Source organism: Semicossyphus pulcher, unplaced genomic scaffold, assembly GCF_022749685.1.
Source record: "Semicossyphus pulcher isolate SPU_LCO1_2020_fin unplaced genomic scaffold, fSemPul1.0.p SCAF_12, whole genome shotgun sequence".
In the NCBI taxonomy this organism is placed as follows: Eukaryota; Metazoa; Chordata; class Actinopteri; order Labriformes; family Labridae; genus Semicossyphus; species Semicossyphus pulcher.
In genome coordinates, this window is record NW_027211626.1 from 13,818,525 (window position 1) to 13,841,676 (window position 23,152).

The following is a 23,152-nucleotide window of genomic DNA, read 5'->3' on the forward strand; positions in this document are numbered from 1 at the left end:
CAACCACCGTCCGTCTCAGATCATATCCACGCGACTAATAAACAGCATGTGAAGCTCTGAAGCGGAGTCCACTGACAGGCCCAGGCTGTGTTTCTCTGCACACATTACCTGTACACAGCAGCAGTGCAAGCGGTCGGGAACAATAAACACACATTGAATGTCGCGTTATCTCAGAGAACTTTGATCTCGACTTGTATAAATATGACCAAACAAAAAAACACACACACCTCAGTCCTCAAATTAAGCGCTGTGAGCAGAAAAAGCTTTGACTGACAGGACCGAGCAGGGGAGGAACTGACATGACATGAACTTAGGCGCTTCGAGAGAGAGGTACAACGATAGGAGAGCTTCAGCTGGACTGGAGTCAAACTATCTATCAGAGAAAAGAAAAGGGGCACCGACAGGAGATCGAAAGGGGAGACCCTTACAGGAGAAATAGGGGGACCAAACAGGAGAAGAAAAAGGGGTGCGGTGACCTCTGACCCCACAAGCGTCGACCAGCATCCTGCATCATTATGGACAAAGAAACTGACTTCAGTCATGCAAACGGCTCCTCAGAGGTAAACACCAGAACAATCTTTTTAACCGCTTTAAGCTCTGTTACAGACATTAGTTTTAAGCCCTTATTCTAATTGTACTTTATTAAAACCAGAAACACATCTAAACTCTCTTTCTGTCCTCTTTCCTATCGTCCCGACAACCACTGAGCTGCTCTTTTCACTGCTGCAAAACCACTGATTTTATTAAATGAGATGTTTGTGCTTATTTATTGTATTTAATTTATATTTATTCAATACATTTTTAATTTAGTGTTTCATAGTTGCCCAATTCAACAAAATTAGTTGTTCAACCTAAAGAAAAAATATTGCTTTAATAGTTCTAACCAAAATGTTAAATACAAACATGATTTATATTTTATTATAAATTAAAAAAATATATTCAGCATTTTACATTTTACATTACAAACATTACATTACATTTTATCTATTAATATAAAATGTTTTAACATGAATGAATTTCACTATAATTGCTTAAAATGTGTTACTTCTGTTTGAAGTTTGCAGAATGACTCTGCAGCTTTACTTTACTCTGTTATTAGCAGTGGACACAGTCAATTTCAGTAATCAGTAAAACTAAATATTCATGTCACAAGAAGACATATAAACCACACCGTATTACACACCGTCTATTGTACAGTGGATTTATGAGCTTGTGCTGAATCCTGACATGTTTTTAATTAGATTTAAGGATTACATAAAGGTAGTGTTGGTCTCATTTTCAAATGAACTCTGCACCCACAGTGGCACTCAGGCGACCATCTGCTCTAAGAGACAGAGAAGCAGGGGCATGTGAATGCACACACAAGTATTCACGTGTTCTTCCAGCTGAAACGTGCTCACATACTCGCGCATGCACTTATTGATCAATAAATAAGTGAGTCATTCGATTTGTCCAATACCAAGTAGTTGATAAAGTTTGAATGTGAGATATGCAGTGTCTGGCTAAAGCACTAAAGTGTTCCTCAGATTTCCTCATTTATCTTATAAATCTTTAGTTTGATAAAGAGAGTTTTATTACTCTCGCTTTCTCAGATTAAGTGCAGTGCGTCCTTCCGAACTGATATGGATGCAAATAAAAAATATCCTTGCCTCTATGAAACTCATTGACCCTTTACCTGTTTCTTACAGCATCAAGACACAGAGTTGTTCTCGTCTGAAGAAGACAGCAGTCTCTACTTCACTTACAGCGGAGGGTGCAATGAGCTGGAGGTCAGCGACCTGCACTATGAGGTAACTGACTCTGCTTTCATACACACTCACCTTTAGCTTTTGTTTTTTCCTGACTTGTCTATACTGGATATGTGCATCTTGTATGGGCTTATTGTGTTATGATTTGTGCTTGTGTGTGTTGTATCCAGGTGGACACCGCTGCTCAGATCCCCTGGTATGAGAGGTTATCAGAGTTCAAGTTGCCATGGGAGATAAAAGGAAACAAGCAGACAGCCATCAACAAGCTCAGCCTCCGGGTCCGCAGCGGACAGATGCTGGCCGTCATTGGCAGCTCAGGTGACAAATACACAGCTTTACTGTGTTACAGTTTCTAATCAAGGTAATATATGTGTTGGCCTCCTTGGTAATTTGTTACCCCTGCCTGTTTGCTGTCAAACTGGGCCTCATGTCAGCTGCATTGGGACAAAAAAAAGCCTTCATTTCAAACTGCAGAGCGGTTTATAAAACTATCTATTAAAGAATCAATGATAACTGTCTCTATCTTTCCACAGACTCAAAGAGAACAAACTAGACCAAAAAAATAATGTTTACTGGTTGGAACAAGAAGGTGCAGGTTTTGACTTGTGTAGTGATTTTTGTTCATACTACGAATTTTTCTGTCTCCTCCCAGGTTGTGGTAAAACCTCTTTGCTGGACATCATAACATGCCGTGATGAGGGCGGCACAATGACGTCTGGCCAAGTTCTGATTAACGGGAAGCCAAACACACCCCAGCTAGTGAAGAAGAGCATCGCTCATGTCCGCCAAGACGACCGCCTGCTTCCTCACCTCACCGTCCGGGAAACTCTCTCCTTTGTTGCCAAACTGAGGCTCCCCACCCACTTCAAACAGGCTCAGAGGGACCAGAGGGTAAGATTAGTTATTACCCTATCAGACAAAGGAGAACACCCAGTGAACAAATTAACTATCGCACAAGGTTGTAAGTCCTCTTTGCTTGATAAGGTGATCCAAGCAACATTTGAACATCCCTTTTGGTTGTTACAAATTCTTCGCAATGGGAAATAAGGCTGCAAAGTTGCCTGTTATTTGCCTGTTGTTTTAGTGAATTATTCCTATTATAGTAGTTGGGACGTGAACCCTGTAAAGTGAGAATGCTTAGTGACATCGTTGGATTCCAGTAACATTCATGTTAATGTTAATATTTGCCTACTTTATGAGGCTGTCATATTCTCATAGTTTCAACAAAAAGCTCACAGATGTCAATTATTAGTTATGTAATTGTTCTATCACATTTGACATCATCACTATTGCAATCAGTCTTTTATAGCTGAACCTAAATTCTTCGTAAACTGAGTCTCTCCTGTTTTTTGTCACAGGTGGATGATGTCATCGCAGAGCTGCGGCTGCGACAGTGTGCTCACACCAGAGTGGGAAACGACTACGTGAGGGGAGTTTCTGGAGGAGAGAGGAGGAGAGTCAGTATAGCCGTCCAACTTCTCTGGAACCCAGGTGGGAAAAACAAACCTGTTGATCTTGCCTCTTTACTTCCACTTTTAACTTTCTCTCTTATAATCTGTCTTTCTTTTTAGACGTAAAAAGCAAGAAGCAAGTAATTAAATAACAGACATCAGCTCAGTTTTATACATGTCGATACCTTTCAGGAAAGGAAGGTTATAACAGCAGGCTTTGATATGCTAATTCTGCCACCTTATGTTACATCATCCCCTGAACCACCTGCCGATAAACAAAAATTAAACACTGGGGGACAATTCAGGCAAGCATGTCGGATTATTCAAAGGTGTTTTTACATTTCAGGAATTTTGATCCTGGACGAGCCCACCTCAGGTTTGGACAGCTTCACAGCTCACAACCTAGTCATCACACTGTCCCGTCTGGCCCGGGGAAACCGTCTGGTCCTGCTGTCGGTCCACCAGCCTCGCTCTGACATCTTCCAGCTCTTCGACCTCGTCGTCCTGCTGTCGTCGGGTTCAGCTGTTTACTGCGGCCCTGCTCGCGACATGGTGCCTTACTTCACTGCGCTAGGATACCCCTGCCCACGATACTGCAACCCCTCTGACTTCTATGGTAAGTGTGTGAAGAAAATAGGAAGCAGCTTTAGACACTACATCTGCATTACATAGAATAAAACTGTGTGTGTGTGTCCAGTCGATCTGATCAGTATAGACCGGCGCAGTCCAGAGCGAGAGGCTGAGTGTTTGGAGCGGTCCACAGTTCTGGCTCTGCAATTCATGGAAAAGGTCCGTGACACAGACGATCACATGTGGAAACCAGCTGGGACAGATGTGTCACAGACACAAACTGAAAGGTAGCAGTGTGTGTCTTTGGCCTCTTCCCTTCTCCTTATATATTCACACATTTTTACTAATGTTTCTCTTGTATGAGTACCTTTTTGTTTCTCTCAGTAACTCCCCTCTCCCTACATTAACAATGATATTTCTTTATATGGGCTTTAGTACCTGAGCAGCTACAGGGCATTTTTGGATAATGCTTGAACTGCATGATTGGATCAGTAAAGAGGGCTACCTTCTTAACTTGACTCAGGAAAACAGCTCTCTGATCCACAATTCAACTGTTAGTAGAAATGACTGATTAGGTGCAAAATTCTTTGTGGTTAAATTTTAGCTCTTGACACAAGAGTGCAATTAAGATGATTGATTTCAAGAGATTCGTCCTTTTTTGATAACAATTTATGGGAAATGTTTGCTGTATGCTAACTTAGATGATCCACTGTTTTCCTGCCTGCAGCGCTCAGCAGCTGAGCACAGTAACAGAAGAAGTAATCACCATTTCCAAAGAAACAAACAGACTGCCTGGCCGACTTAACCAATTCAACATCCTCATCAGGTAAGAACACCACACATGGATGTTTTAAAGCTCTAAATAGCGACACATTGTGAACACTGATCTCCTCCTTCTTCTGTCTTCTGCCTCAGGCGTCACATGTATAACGACTTTAGAGACCTGGTCACCTTATTGGTCCACGGCTTCGAGGCCCTCCTCATGTCACTGCTGGTCGGTTGTCTCTATTACGGGGCCGGAGAAGAGCGCCTGTCCATTCAGGACACCGTGGCTCTGCTGTACATGATCGGAGCTCTCACCCCATTCGCTGTGGTGCTGGACGTCATAGCTAAATGCAAGTCAAGTTCTCGTCATTGTCAAGAATTTTTTTTACAATTTTATTTTTACTGCACATATAAAACTCTGTGTGCTTAACGTTGAAAGACATAGGGTAACAGAAGCACCATGAACATGTAGGATCGATATGTAAGAGTGGAACATTCAAGGCAAAGTTATGAACAAGTTATCAGATCTGTAAGAGATAAAGTTAGACACCGTGTCCCTTCACTCTGAGTTATATTATAATCAGTCACATCACATCGATAGCGGGACTGAGCCTGGCAGTCAGCCAGTATAAGACAAGTTAAAGGCAGGTCAAGGCCATGAAATTTATCAACGTTTACGTATGACTCATTGTTAATACTGTATCAGGTATTATAATACCTTTATGTTATCTGCAGGTCACACAGAGAGAGCCATGTTGTACCACGAGCTGGAGGACGGCATGTACTCTGTCACCTCTTACTTCTTTGCCAAGGTAAACCACCGTGATTAAACAGCTTCTCCAGCAGGGGGCAGTCTAACACCATGCTGAAAACACACTTCAGTGTAATGAACCACCCCGGTCATGTACAGTACTGTAACAAGGTGCTAATAAATAAAGGGAAATTTGGTATAACTGCATGCAAACATTGAATGTTTATGGGTTTGTCTGTTTTTATTTGTCTTCATATTCAGATCCTGGGGGAGCTACCAGAGCACTGTGTGTTCACCTTGGTGTACGGCCTGCCCATCTATTGGCTGGCCGGGCTTAACGAGGCTCCGGAGCGTTTCCTGCTCAACTTCCTGCTGGTGTGGCTGATGGTTTACTGCAGCCGAGCCATGGCTCTGTTCGTAGCTGCTTCACTGCCCACCCTGCAGACCTCCGCCTTCATGGGCAACTCCTTGTTCACTGTGTTCTACCTGACGGGAGGGTTTGTCATCAGCCTGGAGAACATGTGGCTCGGTGAGTGGAATAATATGCGTGAAGAGAAAAAAGATGCTGGTTAGCTTGTGATTCTTATACCTGTGTGTGTGTTTGACTCCCCAGTTGCCTCGTGGCTCTCTCACATCTCCTTCATGCGTTGGGGATTTGAGGGCATGCTGCAGGTACAGTTCAGAGGCAACAAGTACCCGGTCACCATCGGAAACTTCACGCTCAATGTTGACGGCATACACGTGAGTTAAAAACAAACACTAAATCAGTCGATCAGAGTTTATGTTGTGCAGTTTTGGAGTACACATTTTAGAATAAGAGTTTGTATCAATCCAAGGTAAACATGTTGACTTAAGCAATATTGAGTTATGATTTTTTAATGTAAGGTGGTATTGAACTTAAATGTAAACACCCGTTAAAACCAAAGTACTGTCCATGGACAAATCTAAATCTTTCTCTTCTTGTTACCTCCTCTGTTTGTCTTTCAGGTGGTGGAGGCCATGGCCCTGAACCAGTACCCTCTGTACTCGTGCTATCTGGTCCTGCTGGCAGTCTGTCTGTGCTTCATGGGGCTTTATTACTTATCCCTAAGATTCATCAAACAGAAGTCCAGTCAGGACTGGTGAACACATCTGTGCCACTGCCATAAAAATCAAGGGTGGAGTTGTACTTTACAGAAGTGTTTTATTTTGTAGCAGTGATAGGAAGTGATTCAGGTCTTAGTCCGGCTGGTTCGACACTAAGCCATGCTTTCCATTGTGATTTTAGTATTCTCATTAGGATATTTACACTGGAAAATATGTATTTTTTTAATTCTCATTTTCACAATAATTTAAACATGAGATAGTGCACTCCTGCACTATTTTTAATTGTAGAAATAATCACCCTGATACCTCAAATGGGTGTAAAAAAGTTCTTGATGTGTGAAGTAATTTAGACGTACAAAGCATTAAGTTTAAAGTGGTAATAATTAGAATGAGAGTAAGAAGCACTTGTTGCAGTACCGCTGTCTGCTGCTGGGTGGCAGCATAGCACTGCAGTATCATTAAAGTTAAAACGATGGCATTTTTTCCCTCTCTCTCCATCTCTGCTCCTTCTTGGCAAACGATTAGAGCGCCACTTTGGCAGATATCCATCTGCAGCTTTTGCTTGTTCCCTTTTTCAATCTTCTTTTTTTTTTTCTACGGCTTTATCGTTTTTGTATATGTAAGGTTATTAAGCTTAACAATGTGTGTGCCAGTATAGGAAGCACTGAAAAATAGAGCCTGGTAGAGATTTAGTAAGTCACACTAGAGCTTGTACTCTAGATTGAAGATTATGTAAGCTGTGTATTTTTGCACTGGTGCAAAAGCCTGATAAATGTTTTACTGACATGGTTTGAGTCCAAATTAGTAAAGTATTAAATCAAATTCCTCCACTTGAGCATGTTTATTTTTGTTGTCATACTCGGCTGTCCTTTTAGCCTTTTTGTTCGGTTACATTGTGTAGTCACTTGCAGATGTGCAGTTTAATAACTGTTTATACAATGTGTTATTTTGAGTGATTATCCTTCACATTCTGGTTGTTGAGCCAAACACAGCCCTTAAAGAAGAAATATCAGGTGCATATAACACAATAATGATAAGTTTTGAAAGATTGGATGTTCACGAATGATAAAAAAATATAACTTCCTTTTAGAGAGTAGGAACAAAGTTATACTTTTCTCTCTTGAGGAGGGTCCATAATTTTGAACTCATCTTTACTGTTTGTTTGTTTTTAACGATTGTACTCATTTTTAAGTGGGTGGTAAAATCTTTCAAAAACAAACCCTGTTTCATAACTTAAATTCCAAATTATGTTTCTTCTCGTGCATCTTAATTTGTATCCAAAATAAACCCCACCGCCTGGCCTGACCCTCCGACGTCACTTTGCACACAACCTCTGTGTGTGTGTGTGTGTGTGTGTTATCTAAGGCCTCAGTCAGGGTCAAGAGCAGCTTGTGTTACATGAAAGAGGAATATCTGACGTATTGGAGAGCAGAAAGAGTTCAGAGCCAAGCAGATGAAGGTCAGGGGACAGAAGAGACGAGAGGCTGTCAGGGTCGGGCTGTATAAGGCAGTTCAAACATCTTTTGCAGCTGTTTATATATTTACACATTTTATAGCAGACACTTTCAGAGCAAAGCTGATTTAAATCTAACCAATATTTTTGGGGGAATATTTTTTATAGTATGTTACATTAGTCAAGAGGGTTTATTACATAGTTTCTTGAGAAACAAAAAGACATTTCCACCTGATATGGACACGGTAGGTTGTGCATTTACACTGGAAATATACTTGCTTTTGATATACTGGTAGCCTAGACTATTCCCCAACAATGCTCAAAGTACAGTTGGAAACATTACTAAGACAATTTACATAAGTACCAATACCACGATGTAAGAATACTCTATAATAAGTCCTGCACTTAAATCTTACTTAAATAGAAGCTCTGTCTTGTGAATAAAATACAATTAAAGTATCAAAAATAATAAAGTACTTATTATGCTGCTTCACAGCCCCATTTAGTAACCTATTCCTAATGCTGATACTTCAACATGCAAGCAGCATTTTAATAATGAAGCTAATAAAAAAGGAGCTAATTTTAACTTATATATACTTTTGGGTATTTTGCTCTGTAACAAGTGTTTATAGGTGTTCTGTGTGGAATTTTTAGCTATAAAGTAACTGTGGCAGGTAGATGAATGAAGTGGGTACCTAATATTTACCTCTAACATTAAGTGAAGTAGAAGTCTTAAGTGGCATAAAATGTAAAGTAGAAGTACTGTGCCTTCAAAAGCACAACACTGAGCTGTACAGAACTGAAATAAAATTCTAACTAATCTTGGATGAAAAGAGTCTGAATATTCTTTATACTGCTCCAATAAATACAATTTAAAATACTAAACCAAATCCTTTAACACCTAAGAAAACAAAGAAATAGCCGTTAATGTGATTAGCTCCACTGGTGTTTTACCTGCTGCCCTGACAAAATGTATCATCACCTTTCAACCCACAAAAACGACCCAGGCACAGAAGGTTGATTCCTAACATCATTTATTAGCATAAATACTTCTGTACATCGTCATCTTCAACATCAACATTGTCAGTGGTGCAGTGGACAGACTTCAACATCCAACAGCTATAACATAATATCCAACATTTCAGCTCAAACAACTTGTAAAAAAAAAGAAAGGAGGAAGAAAACAGTAGGATTTGGATGGAGGTGAGATGAGACAAGGAAGCTTCTTTATTCCTCAGCTGTCGTCTGGAGTTGGGCAGCTCTCTCTTTGCTCAGCTTGTCTGCGTAAAATTTAAAGGTCTCCTGGAAAGAGAAAGAAAGACCATTTAGAATCAAACGTACACAAAACATAAAGCATAAATGCTCACCTGCTTAACAGTAAGATGTGTGTATGTGTGTTTCAGTCGCGCCTCTTTCTAAAAGTAAGCAGCTGTGTAGCCCTCCTGGGTCTGTCTAAATAGTCTCCACTCGCCAACCAGGTTGTCTCGTTTCATCTTTAAATCCCCATTAATACACAAATAAGGGATTTGTAGTTCACTCCCCAAACACACACTTTCGCGCTCTGCTTCTGTTCTGGCTAATTAATCAGTGTTTTGATCCACACAAAGTGTTGTGCTGGGTGTTTTTCGGAGGGGAGAAGGTGAGAGCTTTTGTGCAGATTACTCTGGCTCCTTACAATGTACATTTCTTTTTTAATGTGGTAATTAATGCTGATAAATAGATGTGTAACTATAAAAGCGGAGAGGGAGGGATCCTACAGGGGTTTGAAACACTTTGAAAAGGGTCAGTTTACCCTAATTACTAAAACTTATTTTGCCAGTAGTTTTTTTTGTCCACGTTTTGAGATGTCCGTCTGAGATTTTGGCCTTTACCATCATACTGCAGAACCGAACTTCATCTGTGGCGCTTAAACTTAAAAGCGCCTCAAATTAATACTTAGAAATTAACGTTGTGAACATTGGAGCTACTTTCTACTAAATACAGTCTCTGTTTTCAAGTTAAATCTCACGCAAATAAAATCATATTTTGCAAAAATAAATCTTTTTTTTCTCATCAAACTTGTTGTAAATTCCTCATTTCAACTTGATAAATGCCCCCACTCTTGAGGAAGTGTGCTGAAATTCTATATATAGCTTCGTTCTACTGTCTTTGTGGGCAAGTTTTATTCACAAAAATGTAACAAAAGATTAATTAAAGATAACTTAACATGGCAGTGGTTTAAGGGCCTGTGTCTACGGTCTACTAACAGCGTTTATTGGTCTGGGAAGTCCCACAATGAATTTCTGAGAGCGCTTCTTGTCGGCGCTTATTGTTGCTAGGATACGAAAGTTGTATCGCGGCACTTCCGCTTCCCATGGTAGTGACCGTTCTGTTTTAATTCGCTCTCTATGCTTAATATTTGCTTTTATTCAAGGAAATTTAGGACAGTAAACATAAAAACACTGGAAAGGAATCTTGTCATGGCATTAGTAGCAGCCGTACACGTGGAAATTGTAACCTCGAAGAAACGAAAGGATTAGCTTCTCCTCCGCCATTGTTGTTGACGTTAATATCAGAAGTCCCGCCCCTTCTTGATTTTGATTGGTCGGTAAGGGGGAGTCCTGCTGCTTGGAATCATTAGATGATCAAAAACTACACTTAGCATCTTCAGCAGATGCTCCTAAAAAAACTTTTGTTTTCCCTTTATATTTAATGATTAAAAAATGTTAGGCAGCCAAGGGGACATGACAGTAATGGTGATAAAAACATGCATCTCACATAAATAAATGCATCGACCATTAGGTTGCAGCTAATTTTTAGTATCAGGTGTTACAGTGGATACTCACCTGAAGAGTGACCAGCAAGACAACACTGAGACAACTGTCAGTAACATCTTATAAAAATCCTTTCGTTGATCCTTGGCGGCCATAAAATACTCTACATCACCACATTTTATATGGTTGATTTAATTGAAATATTTTACCTCCATGTGAAATCAGATGAAGACGACATGAAGTGCTTTTTCTCTTGTGAAATGCACACTATCAAATGTAATCACACAAGTTCTCTTAAGTCACCTAAACTTGCCACTTAGAGGCAAATCTTCTCTGGGGAAAAGGAGCACCGAGAGAAAATGTTTAGATGGAGAGAAGAGAGAGCAGCGGGGGAGGGAGAGGTAGGTTTCTACCTCAGACTTATTTGTAGAAACTTCTGAATACCCCGTCTATATTCACCTTTCCCTCTCCTTGTAACTCCTCTGGCTCTGCTTTGCTTATAAAACCAGCCATCACTTAACTATCCTGACACTCAGTGAATAATGCAGCAGCTTCTCCACCTTCATCCCTCTTTCTCCTTCTATCTTTGCACTGCAGGTGAGTGATGGGGAGGTAAGAGGTGGGCTCCGTTCTACACCTGCCTCGAGGGGACGGCACATAAAAGTGCTGGGGCTAAGAGGCCTCTGTGTGTGTGTGTGTGCGTGTGTGTGTGTGTGTGCGTGTGTGTGTGTGAGTTTTCTGCCAAAAATAGGGCTACATCAACTTACAAAATGTGCAATGTGCTGAAACTCTCAAAAACACTTGGAGCCGGGAAAAGAGAGCGGCTATTGCAGTGACACCGTCTCGCTTACACAATATATGTACTCTGTGACCGTGGGCACAGTTTCTGACACACAAACACAGGAGGCTAGCTGCAGGCCGAGGTATATTGAACTACCCTGAGCAGGCAGACTGTTCTGTCACATTACTACAGCACGCACAGACCACAGCACACACACAATGGCACGCATTAAGACACCAGCCGGACGACTGCCAGCACCAGTTAGGGGGCTGTGAGGTGTGCTTGTTTCTGTACTTGTACACAAATCTCTTCATGTATGTTGTTCATGTCAACATAGTTGTATCAATATGGAAAGGTGTGACGTTAATAACTTTAAGTTCATGGGTACCGATGACATAGTGTTGTCTAAGGAACCAGTCCTGAACATGCTACGTTTAAATGAGTAGTATCAAAGGAGAAGAAGGTGTAGCGTAGAAGATTAAGTTTGACTTTAACTAGTCCTATATGAATGCAAATGTGTTTGGCCTGTTGGTCGATTTTCATGACATCATCTTGGACTTCCAGAAACATTTTTTACAGTTTTTGTGCATTTTACAGATCAAACAATTGACGCATTAACTAAGAAAAATTTGGGGTGCTGGTTTAGCTCAGTAGTAGTAGTCGTGGTCATGTGGTGGCCCCACGCTCGACTCCCACCCTCGGCCACCCTGCGAGGTGTCATCCCCACTCTCTCCCCCACTCGCCTCTGACACCGTCCTGTCTCTCAATAAATGCATAAAAGGCAAAAAAAAAAAGAATTTTGGACAGATGAATCAATAGTGAAAATAATTAGTTGCATTATAAATCTCAACTCATCGCCCTGCCTTACTATACTGTAGTGCTGTAAGCAAAGCTTCATGGTGTCAGTTGAGTTTTCAGCTCTTCAAAATCCTCCATGACTTCAACATAATTGTTGTAGGAAAAAAACTGTTTTCATTAACTCTGTGTAGGCTAGCTGAGCACTCATCCATTAGTTTCCATTATCAGCTCCAGGATCTCCTCTCACAGCTACTCACACAAACACAAGTCCAGTTTGCTCAGTATGATCTATCTACTGAGGCCAAAAAGCAACACTGATTTGGGATTGGGAGAGCAACTTATTAAAAGCATATTTTTGTGTGATGGTCTGGGATGTATAGCTAGCATTATTGCAATCATAGTTTGCTTGTGTACGTTAGAGGAAAATCAATAATTGTTAGTGAGCACATGGTCTGTGTGGGTGTGAGTTTGACATAGAAGTTGTTTGATACTTCACATAAAAATACTGCCCATAATCCTTGCCAAACACATTTGTAAACGAATGATAGCGTAGGGCGTCTCTTGGCATGTGTGTAGTGTGTGCGTATGTGTGAAAGAGAGAGACTCACGGGGGGTTCAGGGAAGGGCGCCTCCTCTCCTGCATTGCGGTAAAGCACAGCCAGCCGTTTGAGTGACAGCTCGTCTATGACTGTTCCCTCCTTCTGCATCTGCTCGTACAGAGCTTTGGCTGCCGGTAAGTCCTTATCCAGAACTGCCAGACAAGAGAGGGGGGGGAGAGAAAAAGGAAGAAAATGAGACGGAAAACTCCACGTGATATTTCAATGTAGACATTTAGTGAAAAGAGGTGTGTGCATTTGAGGCAAAAAAGTATGATTCATGTTATTTTTGTTTGTCTTTTTCCATATTGGCCCATCATCAGTTACTTGCCGGCAAACACTGATATCTTAAATGAAGTCAGGACAATGCACACAGGTATTAGTCAAATCAAGATTTTTGCCATAACTTGACGTGTCACTGGTATGAAAGAGACTTAAAAACTACCTGTAAAAATAAAGGTGTTTGTGTACCTTTTTTCAGGGTTTTCTTTCCTCCTTTCTCTTGACTCTTTAACTTTTTTCTAGAGGTTTTTTTCTCAGACGGGCCAGAGAACAGAGGCTCCCAGAGCATCACTAATTGTCTCCCCTATGGCCGCCATGACCGACCAGCTAGCTTACGCTAATTAAATAGTCATGTCTGCTCATCTCTGGTATGACAAGGTACGAAAGAGGGGAGACGGGAGGGTTAGAAGGTGAAGTAAAGGGGAGGACATGAGGAAAGGAGGAGAGGATGGAGGTAAAAGGAAGGAAAAGGAAGACAAGGAGAAATTGAGGACAAGAACAGGAGTAGAGAGGTGGAGAGATCAAGAAGCGATTGAGAGAGGAGGAAAAAAAAAGGAAAGTTGAGTGCTGGACCGTGTTGCAATTAGCACGCAAGGCTAGCCAGGACAGCTAACTCATTAGAGGACATGTGTTCCTCTAACCCCTGAATTTCTGACTACACACACACACATACACACACGCCTTGACCTGATGCATTGTTAATGCGTCCGCTAATGTTGACTTAGCCACAGTCCAGCGAGCCGCCTGCCACACCGCTATCTCCTCCACGAGACAGATCCATGGACAGTGTTAGCATGTGTGTTTGAGTCTTACCGTGACATTTCATCAGGTACGAGCACAGCACCTCCTTCTCTGCGACGTCTGGAATCAGGCTCAGCAGGGCCTTGATCTTTCCCAACTGTGCACACAAACAGAAATGTATAATCTGAACAATAGACATTTTTGAATGTGCAAATTACTGCAAATATGACATTAATAAAACTTTATAATAAAAACAATAACCGTAGCTTTTGCTATAAAATCAATTGCAAAATGTTAATGCTAAAATTACAAATACCAAGGAGAAGACATTTTTTATTTTTAAGTACCCTCAAGGGGGTCTGAGGTTTTTAGTTTTACAATGACAAAGTTGGAACAGTAATAGGTACTGTAAAATTAACTGCTCTATGTAGGTGCCAAGTACGTCATTATATCACTGTCTTCTAACAGCCACACAAGCAGGTCGGGGACCGACATTTTTAGCCCAGTTCTTAGTCACAATTGTGGTTGGAGTACTCTTTACATCATTACATACTTATACTCAATACTTGTGTTATGTGCTCCTTGTCGTAACTTGAGTCACAGGGTAACATTGATGTACCAGCCGCTGAGGGTACAGGACAAGCTAGCTACCTGTTGCAGTGGGTTTTCACAGTCTGGTTATTTACTGTCACCACAAATTGTCCCATGAGATATAGAAAAAAACACACCCCTCCTTTCTATAACGCTGGACAAACAATGAGTACAAAGGAGTTGCTAATGACTCAGCAGATGTTGAAATTGAAGTAATGTATCGGAATCCATTTTAACATTAGCAAGCTAGGCTAACCAAGGTCCACATTTCAGGTGGGCTAGTTTCCACTTTCTGAGTGAAATTCAAGCCTAAATGCTCAAAGAGAGAAAGATGTCAAATCACTAACTGTAATTAACTTTACTGATACTGTGGCCATTATCCTCTGACATCACGCTCAGGGAGGGATGCTTAAATGCTAATGTTTTACTGCTGCATTTGAGGTTGTTAGTTTTATAAACGCAACAAATCTGATGATTATTTCAACACTTCCTGATTGATCAGCAAATCAAAAGACAAAAAGGAAACTGGGCCAATTTTGAGGTAAAACTACATATTTGTTGACCAATTAGTATGACAAGCATTTCACCTCTACCTAGCTAACATCACTGTTAGCTAGCTGGTTGCTAATGGATGATCAAATATGTTGTTATAACTTTAAAAACGGCCCATTATTTTTCAGGGTTTTAACTGTTTGTTTTTTTAGATAGAGATAAATGGCTGCTGTATGAACGTGGTCAGTGAGTGTGTGGATTTGATGAAAAAGGGAAAAATGTCTTGTCTTATCAATGTTCATTGCTTAAACTGGGCTATAATGTGCTACAGAAAAAAATATTTCAACATAAAAATAAAGTCTAAATAAAGTTTTTACAAATGTGTCCAAAAACGGTTTAAGTAAATTGCAGCTATCGAAGGATAATTTCTGTTTGTTACAACTTCTTCATTTCGAAGTGTTATGAGTTACAACAATACTCTTAATGTGTGACTTTACCTGTCCAGGATTCTGAGCCTTCCGCGTCACGTAGGACAAGAGCATGTCCTTCTGTTCTGCCACGGCGTTACAGCGCTACAGCAAGCCAAGAGGGACAAGAAAGAGATTTGTGATAAGCTTAAATCACACAATATATCAACATGAGGAAATCCTTCTGATTGCAGCTGTAATGCCTCCTTTTTTAGGTAACATTACAACACACTCTGAATCGATATCTGAGAGGCTACCGTTGCTGAACGTTTAACCCTTGCATGACAGCTTATGATGAAGACATGCAAGCATACCTTCAATACGCAGAGTGTGTGTGCAGGCGATGCATTAACCTTTCTCTGCTCCGAGTGAGAGAGAGTGTTCTCCTGACTGAGCAGCAATGAGGTCCGATTACTAGCCAGTCGTGAACTAACGTGTTTCATTCCTTCTCCAACTCGTACAGAATTAAACGCAAGTGGCCTGTAAGGCTTTTAACAGGATGACACACACAGGCGCGCACACACTGCTGCTGTCTTCCTGAGTCACCAAGCGGCAGAATGGCTTTAGTACAATCAGTCAATTAGACCAACACTGTGCCACTTCACTCAACTTTGCTCCGTGCTCTCACTCACTCTGTCCTCTGTTTTTCTCCCCCACCGCTACACCGACCACTCCCTAAGGTGACGCCACAACCGCCCGGGCCTACAGCCTCCCCTGCCTCTCACACACACCGCCTAAAAGCTCTTTATACCCAGGGAATGCCTCCTCCTTTTCCTCAATCACCCTCCTCACTGCTTCGCTTCTTAATGACTAACTTCATCCCTCTCGCTCTCCTCTCGCTCCCCGTCGGCCTCACCTCCTTCTCTCCTGATAGCCTTGTCGTCATTATTGTCTGCTCGCCTACTTAAAAGCTTTTCAGAGTTTTGGTGCTGCTTCACTTATGACGGAATGGAGGAGACGGGCTGCTACCCTCCAGTGACCCGGGAGGAGCGGTTTTGAGGAGGGTTAGCTTAGCCTGGGTCACATCAGTGGAGTCTAAAGTTAACACTTTGACTACAAAGACAAATGAGAACATGTTTTTAGATAAGGCTGTGCAGTTTGAAGACGTCGTGCTCCAGCACCATGAACATTTGTTCCAGGAGTTTTGTTCTCTTGGTACTCCCTCTATTGCTTGAGTGCTGACATTTTTACGGTTTGAAAGAGTTTGTTTCAGTGGGCTTCTTGTATTAAAAGTGCTGATACAAGGACAACAATTTTGTCGAATTTGCTATGCCAATACTGCTCTGAATTCATGATTTAAACATCTTCATTCAAGTAGCACACCACCTTCAGCAGTCCTTTAAAGCAGCGTATTTTCTGCTGCATAATAATAACACTGTGTTAATTGTTATTCTTATGTTTTTATGTATTTATTTGTTTCTTATATTAGAATTGCCTCCACATTTATATAAATGTTCACACTTTTTTTTATATTCAGTCATTTAAAGTTTGTTTTCATGACTTTTTTAAGGTTTAAATGTCTTTATAATATGTTAATCTCTATTTACACATTCTACATAGAAATGTAAAATCAGAAGGCAGGGACGTGGATTTTTGGGACGCTTGGGAAGTGTTCTGGTTTCCGTTTGTAGTACGCTTGTAGTCCGAGTTATATTGACCAATCACGTATCAGCAGGCTGCGGCGTATGCAGGAAAAAAGGTCTGTGAGGAGAGCAAACGGTGATTTAGCTTCTTATTAATCTGTTTAAACAGACATCTGCATGCTAACAGCTAACGGCTAACAACCCGTTCTAGATCTAAAATTCAACTTGAGATAAATTCCGTTGACACTTAGTCTTGAAAGCAGTTCAGCGTTTAAATTTCCCAACTTCTTCGAATGCATCAGAAACGATCGATCCGACCTCCTTTCAACCAATGAGCTTAGAAGTTTTCTTCTCCTCTTGAGGACAGACCTGACAAAGCTGCGTCATGATGTTGAAATTTCGGCAAGTTAAGACCCGTTAATTAAAGTAAATCACCATCACAATTTTCTGTAAACACTGCAGCATGCAGAAAAAGGAAGTGTTGACTGGAAGTCGTTATCGCTAACTGCTGGCTACACGCCCGACATGTTCACCGGTGTCCCCAGAGGCTATATCGTTGTCAGACTATAGCCGATGGGATTCGAGATTGAGAACACATTGACCTGTGCTATATACATACATTTCCCTCACCCTTTCCACAATTATGAGAGGTATAACCTCATGTTATTTTGGACTGCCAACGGTACAAACTACAGAAATCCCCATTGATCACAGATATTTTTAAAACTTTTGTTTGTAGAGCGAAAAGGTAAAAACATGAAGCTGCATTTCAAGTGAGAAGCATATTATAGCTTTGAAATCATGTTATCCATAGTTTGTGTTTAAATAGTGATGAAGATGAGAGTGGGGAGAAATGTATCTGTTCATTAACATGCATGCCAGTCAGACATCCCTGTTTAAAGATTGAGAGGGATAATCACTCAAGATGTCAGGGAAGGAGAGGGGAGGAGACACATGTCGCCTCCATGTCTGAGTGATTCCTCCCTGTGTGTCTTCATGTGGCTCTCACTGTTACTCTGGTTAACCGACATACTGTGTTAAACTTAATTTATATGTTTCTTGTATGCAAGTCATGTATGAACCCTCTTTCTACACTATATTAAAAAGTTACTACAATTTGTAAAAACACTCTTTAACTGTTTATTACTCATCATATTTGGAAATATACTGCTGTATGTCTACTATCCTTCGATTGTATAATCAAGATGAAACCATTGTCATTTTTGTAACCTGATTTTAGACCTATTTTTGCAGCGTATGATTTATAAAAGTTAAAACCCAATTGAATATGTCCAAAAATAAAAAATAAGGGTATGTCAAAGCTACAAAAGGTCGTGTGGGAAGAGTCTAATGACCTGAGAAAAACAGATTCCTTTCGTTCATGTGTAAAAAGTGATGTAAGTAGGGGTGGTAAGTAATACATCTGAGATTATCAGTGTGCACTGGAGTCACATGCAACTGAATGATTAAGAGGTGTAATCACTGAATTAATCGCTGTAAGAGAGAGGAGAGCAGCATCTTCATCTCAAGTTTTTGTTTCTTTCCCTGATCATTTCCTGAGCTCGACCTCCTCTTCCTTCTACATATTCATGTCCCCTGGCTCGATGCAAAGCCACCGAGCTGTAATGTATGAACTGTGTTAAATAAGTTAAATAGCAGAGAGGAGGCCAATTTCAGACCGCCAGACTCGACGCTGGAGTGTGGGCAAGCATTTCCCGACACAAATGCGCGTGTGGATAAATAAGTCAGCGATAGTGGGAGGCTCTGACCGGACGAATGCACCGGGGAGTTGTGATGGACTAAACTCATCCCCACTTCCCTTGTTGATCCTTTTTTTGCAGATTTTAATTACTTTGATATAATAATTTAAAATGAGTGCGAGACACTCAGAGGAGGGAGTGCGCATCGGGGCCAAGTGCTGTGGATTATTTAAAATGTATTTAAAGTGGTCACAAAAAGTAACATTTCAGCTTTTCTTCACGGTGTGCAGATTTCAGCCTCCTCCAACCTAAACAATTCAGCACCAGCATTATCAGAGTTTGCACTGAGACAAATCTCCCTCGTCTTCACACATAAATGTATTGGCTCCCTGGCTGTACTGATTTGGATCACACACACACACACACACACACTCATACTCACAGCCAGCATGAACTTTGCGTCCTCCACTTTGTCTAAATCCAGCAGCTGGAAGAAAAGGTCTGTAGCTGGTCTGTAGCGGGCAAAATGGTTGGCTAGCCGCTCTGCCATCGCGCTCACTGCAACACAACGTGCACATCTGGTCAGCTGGGATATCATCATGTGTTTTCACAGGGCTAGATTGCATAATTCTTATACTGATCTATTTTAAATCATTTTGCTTGTGGTCTCATATATAATGCATTCTTGTTTCTTTCTGTATACATGCATGCATTGTGTGTGTGTTTGTGCGTGTGTCTTACACTTGTCTATGGCATGCTCATTCTCATCTTCCAAGACCCTCTTGAATACGTAGGCCACACTGGGGTATTTGCTGTCTGGACTCGTGAGGAGGGCCTCCAGCTCCTCAACTGCCAACTCCACATCACCACTGGAGAGATGATAAGAGGGAAGACAAGAAAGGGGTTGGTTCAGTTATTGCAGATCAAAACAAACAGAGTGTTTTAGGTTCTGAAAATGTCGTTTCCCGAAATAAGAAGGCGAGCAGAATTCTCACTTGAAAGTTGGATGTATAAAACACCAACCCAAACCTCTGCAACACCTATGTTATGCTTCTTCATATACATACACTCATATATATAAAGGGAACACGTCTTCCAGAGTGTTATTGGATATTAATTGTGAGGTACAAACATTTCCAATCTGGCTGTATCAACATCATCATCGACCCCTTTGTGAAGGAACACATCCCCGAGATATATAATAAGAAATTAAAGAACAATAAATTCTGCTCCCAGACTTTTCATAATTTATTATTAAAAAGATACTGGTTTCATTTTGTCCATTACCCACTGAGTGCAGACCACCTCATTCTTCCACCGATGCTCACTCAAACACACTCGTACTGTGAAATGTTTTTCTGCTGAGGTTGCCACAACCAAACAAAGCCTGCACACCAAAGCACTACAAATCTAAAACAACTCAATCTGGCAACCCGACCTCGCTACTAACACTTTCCGCTGCCTGCTTCCTCCCCACCTTCACCAGTCGTAATGAATATTTAACACACGGGGTGTGTGTGCGTCTCTGTGTATGTACATGCGAGAGCGTTCAGAGGTGGGGGAACATATCTACGCTGATTGTTGCGACTGGGACCGTCTGAATAATTCAGCGGGGGGCCCCTCTAAATGTGGCGCTCTGCTTTCCGAGCCTGCTTGCTTTTCCGCCCCGGCTCTTAACCAGTCAGCTTGACTCAGATACAGCGGGGACGCACGTGTCAGAGCTGCTCAGGGCGCTGCTCCCAGAGGTCAGGGTTCAAGCTGACAGGCCCGCGCCGCGATGGCCAATCGGGCGTGAGACCGTCTTGCTATTCTTCACTTCCTGCTGTCCCTCCGAGTTGGCACGGCGACGGTGCCGCTCGAGCTGGTGGACAGCGCTAATGCAGCAAGTAGCGCGATGAAAGTTTGATGCACAATGTGTTTTATATTTTGTTCTCTGGTGTTTGAGAAGCGACAAAGCAGCAGTGGAGGATGGGTGTTTTATGACATTAAAAGGAATCCATGAATAATCTGATTATGACCGCGTTCCCCATTTGTACTTGACGCCACACTCGCCCTGTTAGCTTTTACTTTACGAGTGTGTCGACCTGGGTCATGTCACACTCTGCTGCTGGCATTGCATTAAACTGCATTTCTCTGTGCTGTACAAGTAATCACAAGGTTAAACATTTTCCACATACACTACATGCTAATCAGTCTTACTTCTTGATGTTTGCTAGGGCCTTGTTGTTGACAAACAACATGCTGGACAGGTTGGGGTACGTGCCGAGGCCCTTCGTGAGTAACTCCACTTCCTGGATACCGGCCAAATCGCCGTTGCTACCGAGGGCCTGGACCAGTCTGGTGATAGCGATCTGCCCGGGCACTTGGTCTGCACGCAGCATGGACCTCAGCTCCTCAAGAGCATCTGTGAAGGAGGAGAGCAAGAATAAGTATGCGTGTGTGTGTGTATGAGTATGTCTGTGTGTTTACCTAAACAAGTGTGTTTCTTACCTGTAGTCTGGCCTTTCTTACTCTGTGTGATGATGAGCAGAGTGTTGGCCGTGTCGCTGAGCTGGAAGGCTGGCACGTGACTCACAGCACTGAGAGAGACACAGCATATTCTGTATTAGCTTCTTGTCTTGAATATGTTAGGGATTAGTTAGCGCAAGTTATATTCAGCGGTACATCACATTAGTGCTAATTTGTTAATGTCAGCATGCCAACACTCTGAACTCAGATGGTAAACATGGTAAACATTATACCTGCTAAACATCAGCATGTTAACATTGTCGTTGTGAGCATACTGATTTAGCATTTAGCTCAAAGCACCACCTGGCCCAAGTACAGTCTACAGAGCAGCTAGACTAGCATCCAGTCTTGGTTTTATCAATGAATGTTTTTGATTTGGACCAAACCATTATCAGATTATCTAAAGGATAAGAAATAAATGTGTTGTATATGCGGCTTTCTATATTGTTTGTTAACAGCTAGCTCTGACCAAGTACTCTGATTGGACAAGAGGCAAGAGTGCTGGGACTTTTCCCTCTGTGTATCACTCCGCCTCAGCCAGGTGTTCTAATTTAATTAACATTATAGCAGACTGTGTATGTCTACATTAATCAAGCTGGTACCTCTGAATCACACTGCTGGTGCTTATTTCACTGGAGGATGATAAATTAAAACATATAGATAAATGTACATGATGAAAAATCTGTGGTCACCTGTTGACACAGAGTGCAGGAGAATGTTTGGGTTGCTTGGCAACAAAAGTCCAGTTTCAGTTAAGTTGTGGAGCAAGTAAAAAGTAATATGTTGTTACTGTTCACTACTATTTGCTGCTTGTATAACTGTTGTATAAAAGCAATATCACACTCGAAGTCGTGATGTTATACCGAATATCGACGCGGCTGTGATTATCATGATATTCGGTACAACATCGCTCCCTCTCATGTGATATTGCTTAAATATAATCCCATGGTGGATACGTCTGTTTGAGCCACAAAAATAGACAAATTCATTCACTTATATTTCCATAGTGTGATTTGAGATTATGTATACCATAAGAGAGATTTCAACAATATATCTGAGTGGTGCATCATATATTATTATTATCAACAGGATTTTACACCGCTATCAGAAAGTCCATTACTTCCAACTTTAGAGCTGCTACTGTTCCCTAGCATTAAAAGCAAACCTTTATAATCTGTGATGTAATATCTCTGGGGCTTTTAAGTCTGAGAACTTGGCCATTAAAAGGCATCACATTCAGACAGGCATGTGAGATATGTGGAGTGAATAAACACATGAGCTGAAAGACAGAAGACGGATAAGACAATGGGAACAAATGTGATCCAGAGCAAGTCTGAGCCTCTTGTAAAGCGCCTGCTGCGACCCTGAAAATAATACAGACAGCAAACAGTTGATTACTTCCCGCTGAGCTCTTACGTGTGTGTGTTGTGTGTGAAGCTGGGACAGGCTGCAGTATTGAGGCCTCTGGTCGCTCCTCCTGCTCCCCCCATCACTTCTATATGCCGTTTCCTTTCAGCCCTCCTCCTTTTCATTTCTTTGCCACTAAAACCTCAATCAAGCCTGCCTCCCGTCTTTTTTTGATTTCTTATTATAGCCCCGCAACCAGATTAATCCTTCCGCTCAATTGAGCATCAGGCCGGCAATCCTTATCACCGCTGCGACACCAGGCCAAGCGGCATCCGGCAGCCGCTGTGACAGGGTCACGCCGGAGATTGGAGCGAGAACAGGGTCGCCGACGGATTGTAGTGGAGACCGAGCATCGAGGGGAGGGGGGGGGGGTCAGAATTATTCTTATCGGAGGGGAAGAAAATCTCTAGAGGCCGTCTCTCGCTCACCTTTTCCCAACACACACACTCACTGCTGCTCAAGAGACAGCCTTTTCCCCTCTAGTGGTATTGTGCTTTAGCCAATGAATCTATCATCCACCTCTTCCTCTCATCATCATCATCACTCTCTCCCAATCCCTTAATCTCGCCATAAGCACCCCGCTGCTCAATTCTGTACAGATTACCCAAAAACAAATACACACACCCACA

General features: G+C 41.7%; 2 protein-coding genes across 2 annotated transcripts in view; one reads left to right on the forward strand and one right to left on the reverse strand.

Annotated features, from left to right (window-relative positions):
* The first annotated feature begins 515 nt into the window (after positions 1-515).
* abcg8 (ATP-binding cassette, sub-family G (WHITE), member 8) lies at positions 516-6,410 on the forward strand. The gene is made up of 13 exons (XM_069658882.1): positions 516-560; positions 1,689-1,790; positions 1,919-2,066; positions 2,401-2,639; positions 3,107-3,239; positions 3,546-3,815; positions 3,897-4,056; positions 4,497-4,595; positions 4,685-4,884; positions 5,270-5,346; positions 5,547-5,814; positions 5,899-6,026; positions 6,273-6,410. Exons 1-13 carry the CDS (start codon positions 516-518, stop codon positions 6,408-6,410), a joined length of 2,007 nt encoding a protein of 668 aa, XP_069514983.1.
* A 2,441-nt stretch (positions 6,411-8,851) lies between these two features.
* Positions 8,852-23,152, reverse strand: part of lrpprc (leucine-rich pentatricopeptide repeat containing) — a 59,563-nt gene continuing 45,262 nt past the window's right edge. Inside the window, exons 31-38 of the mRNA XM_069658881.1 lie at positions 21,099-21,187; positions 20,808-21,012; positions 19,350-19,477; positions 19,051-19,166; positions 15,356-15,430; positions 13,848-13,932; positions 12,765-12,907; positions 8,852-9,126 (exon numbers count right to left, since the gene is read on the reverse strand). Coding sequence (XP_069514982.1) covers positions 9,052-9,126; positions 12,765-12,907; positions 13,848-13,932; positions 15,356-15,430; positions 19,051-19,166; positions 19,350-19,477; positions 20,808-21,012; positions 21,099-21,187 — 916 coding nt within the window. The 3' untranslated portion in view covers positions 8,852-9,051. The remainder of the gene's footprint in view (positions 9,127-12,764; positions 12,908-13,847; positions 13,933-15,355; positions 15,431-19,050; positions 19,167-19,349; positions 19,478-20,807; positions 21,013-21,098; positions 21,188-23,152) is intronic.

Excerpts from the sequence above, each read along its gene's own strand:
- abcg8 (XM_069658882.1), top strand. The coding sequence starts at position 516 with ATGGACAAAGAAACTGACTTCAGTCATGCAAACGGCTCCTCAGAG. Across the intron at positions 2,640-3,106 it reads AGGCTCAGAGGGACCAGAGG|GTGGATGATGTCATCGCAGA; the intron begins GTAAGATTAGTT and ends TTTTTGTCACAG. Across the intron at positions 3,240-3,545 it reads CCAACTTCTCTGGAACCCAG|GAATTTTGATCCTGGACGAG; the intron begins GTGGGAAAAACA and ends TTTACATTTCAG.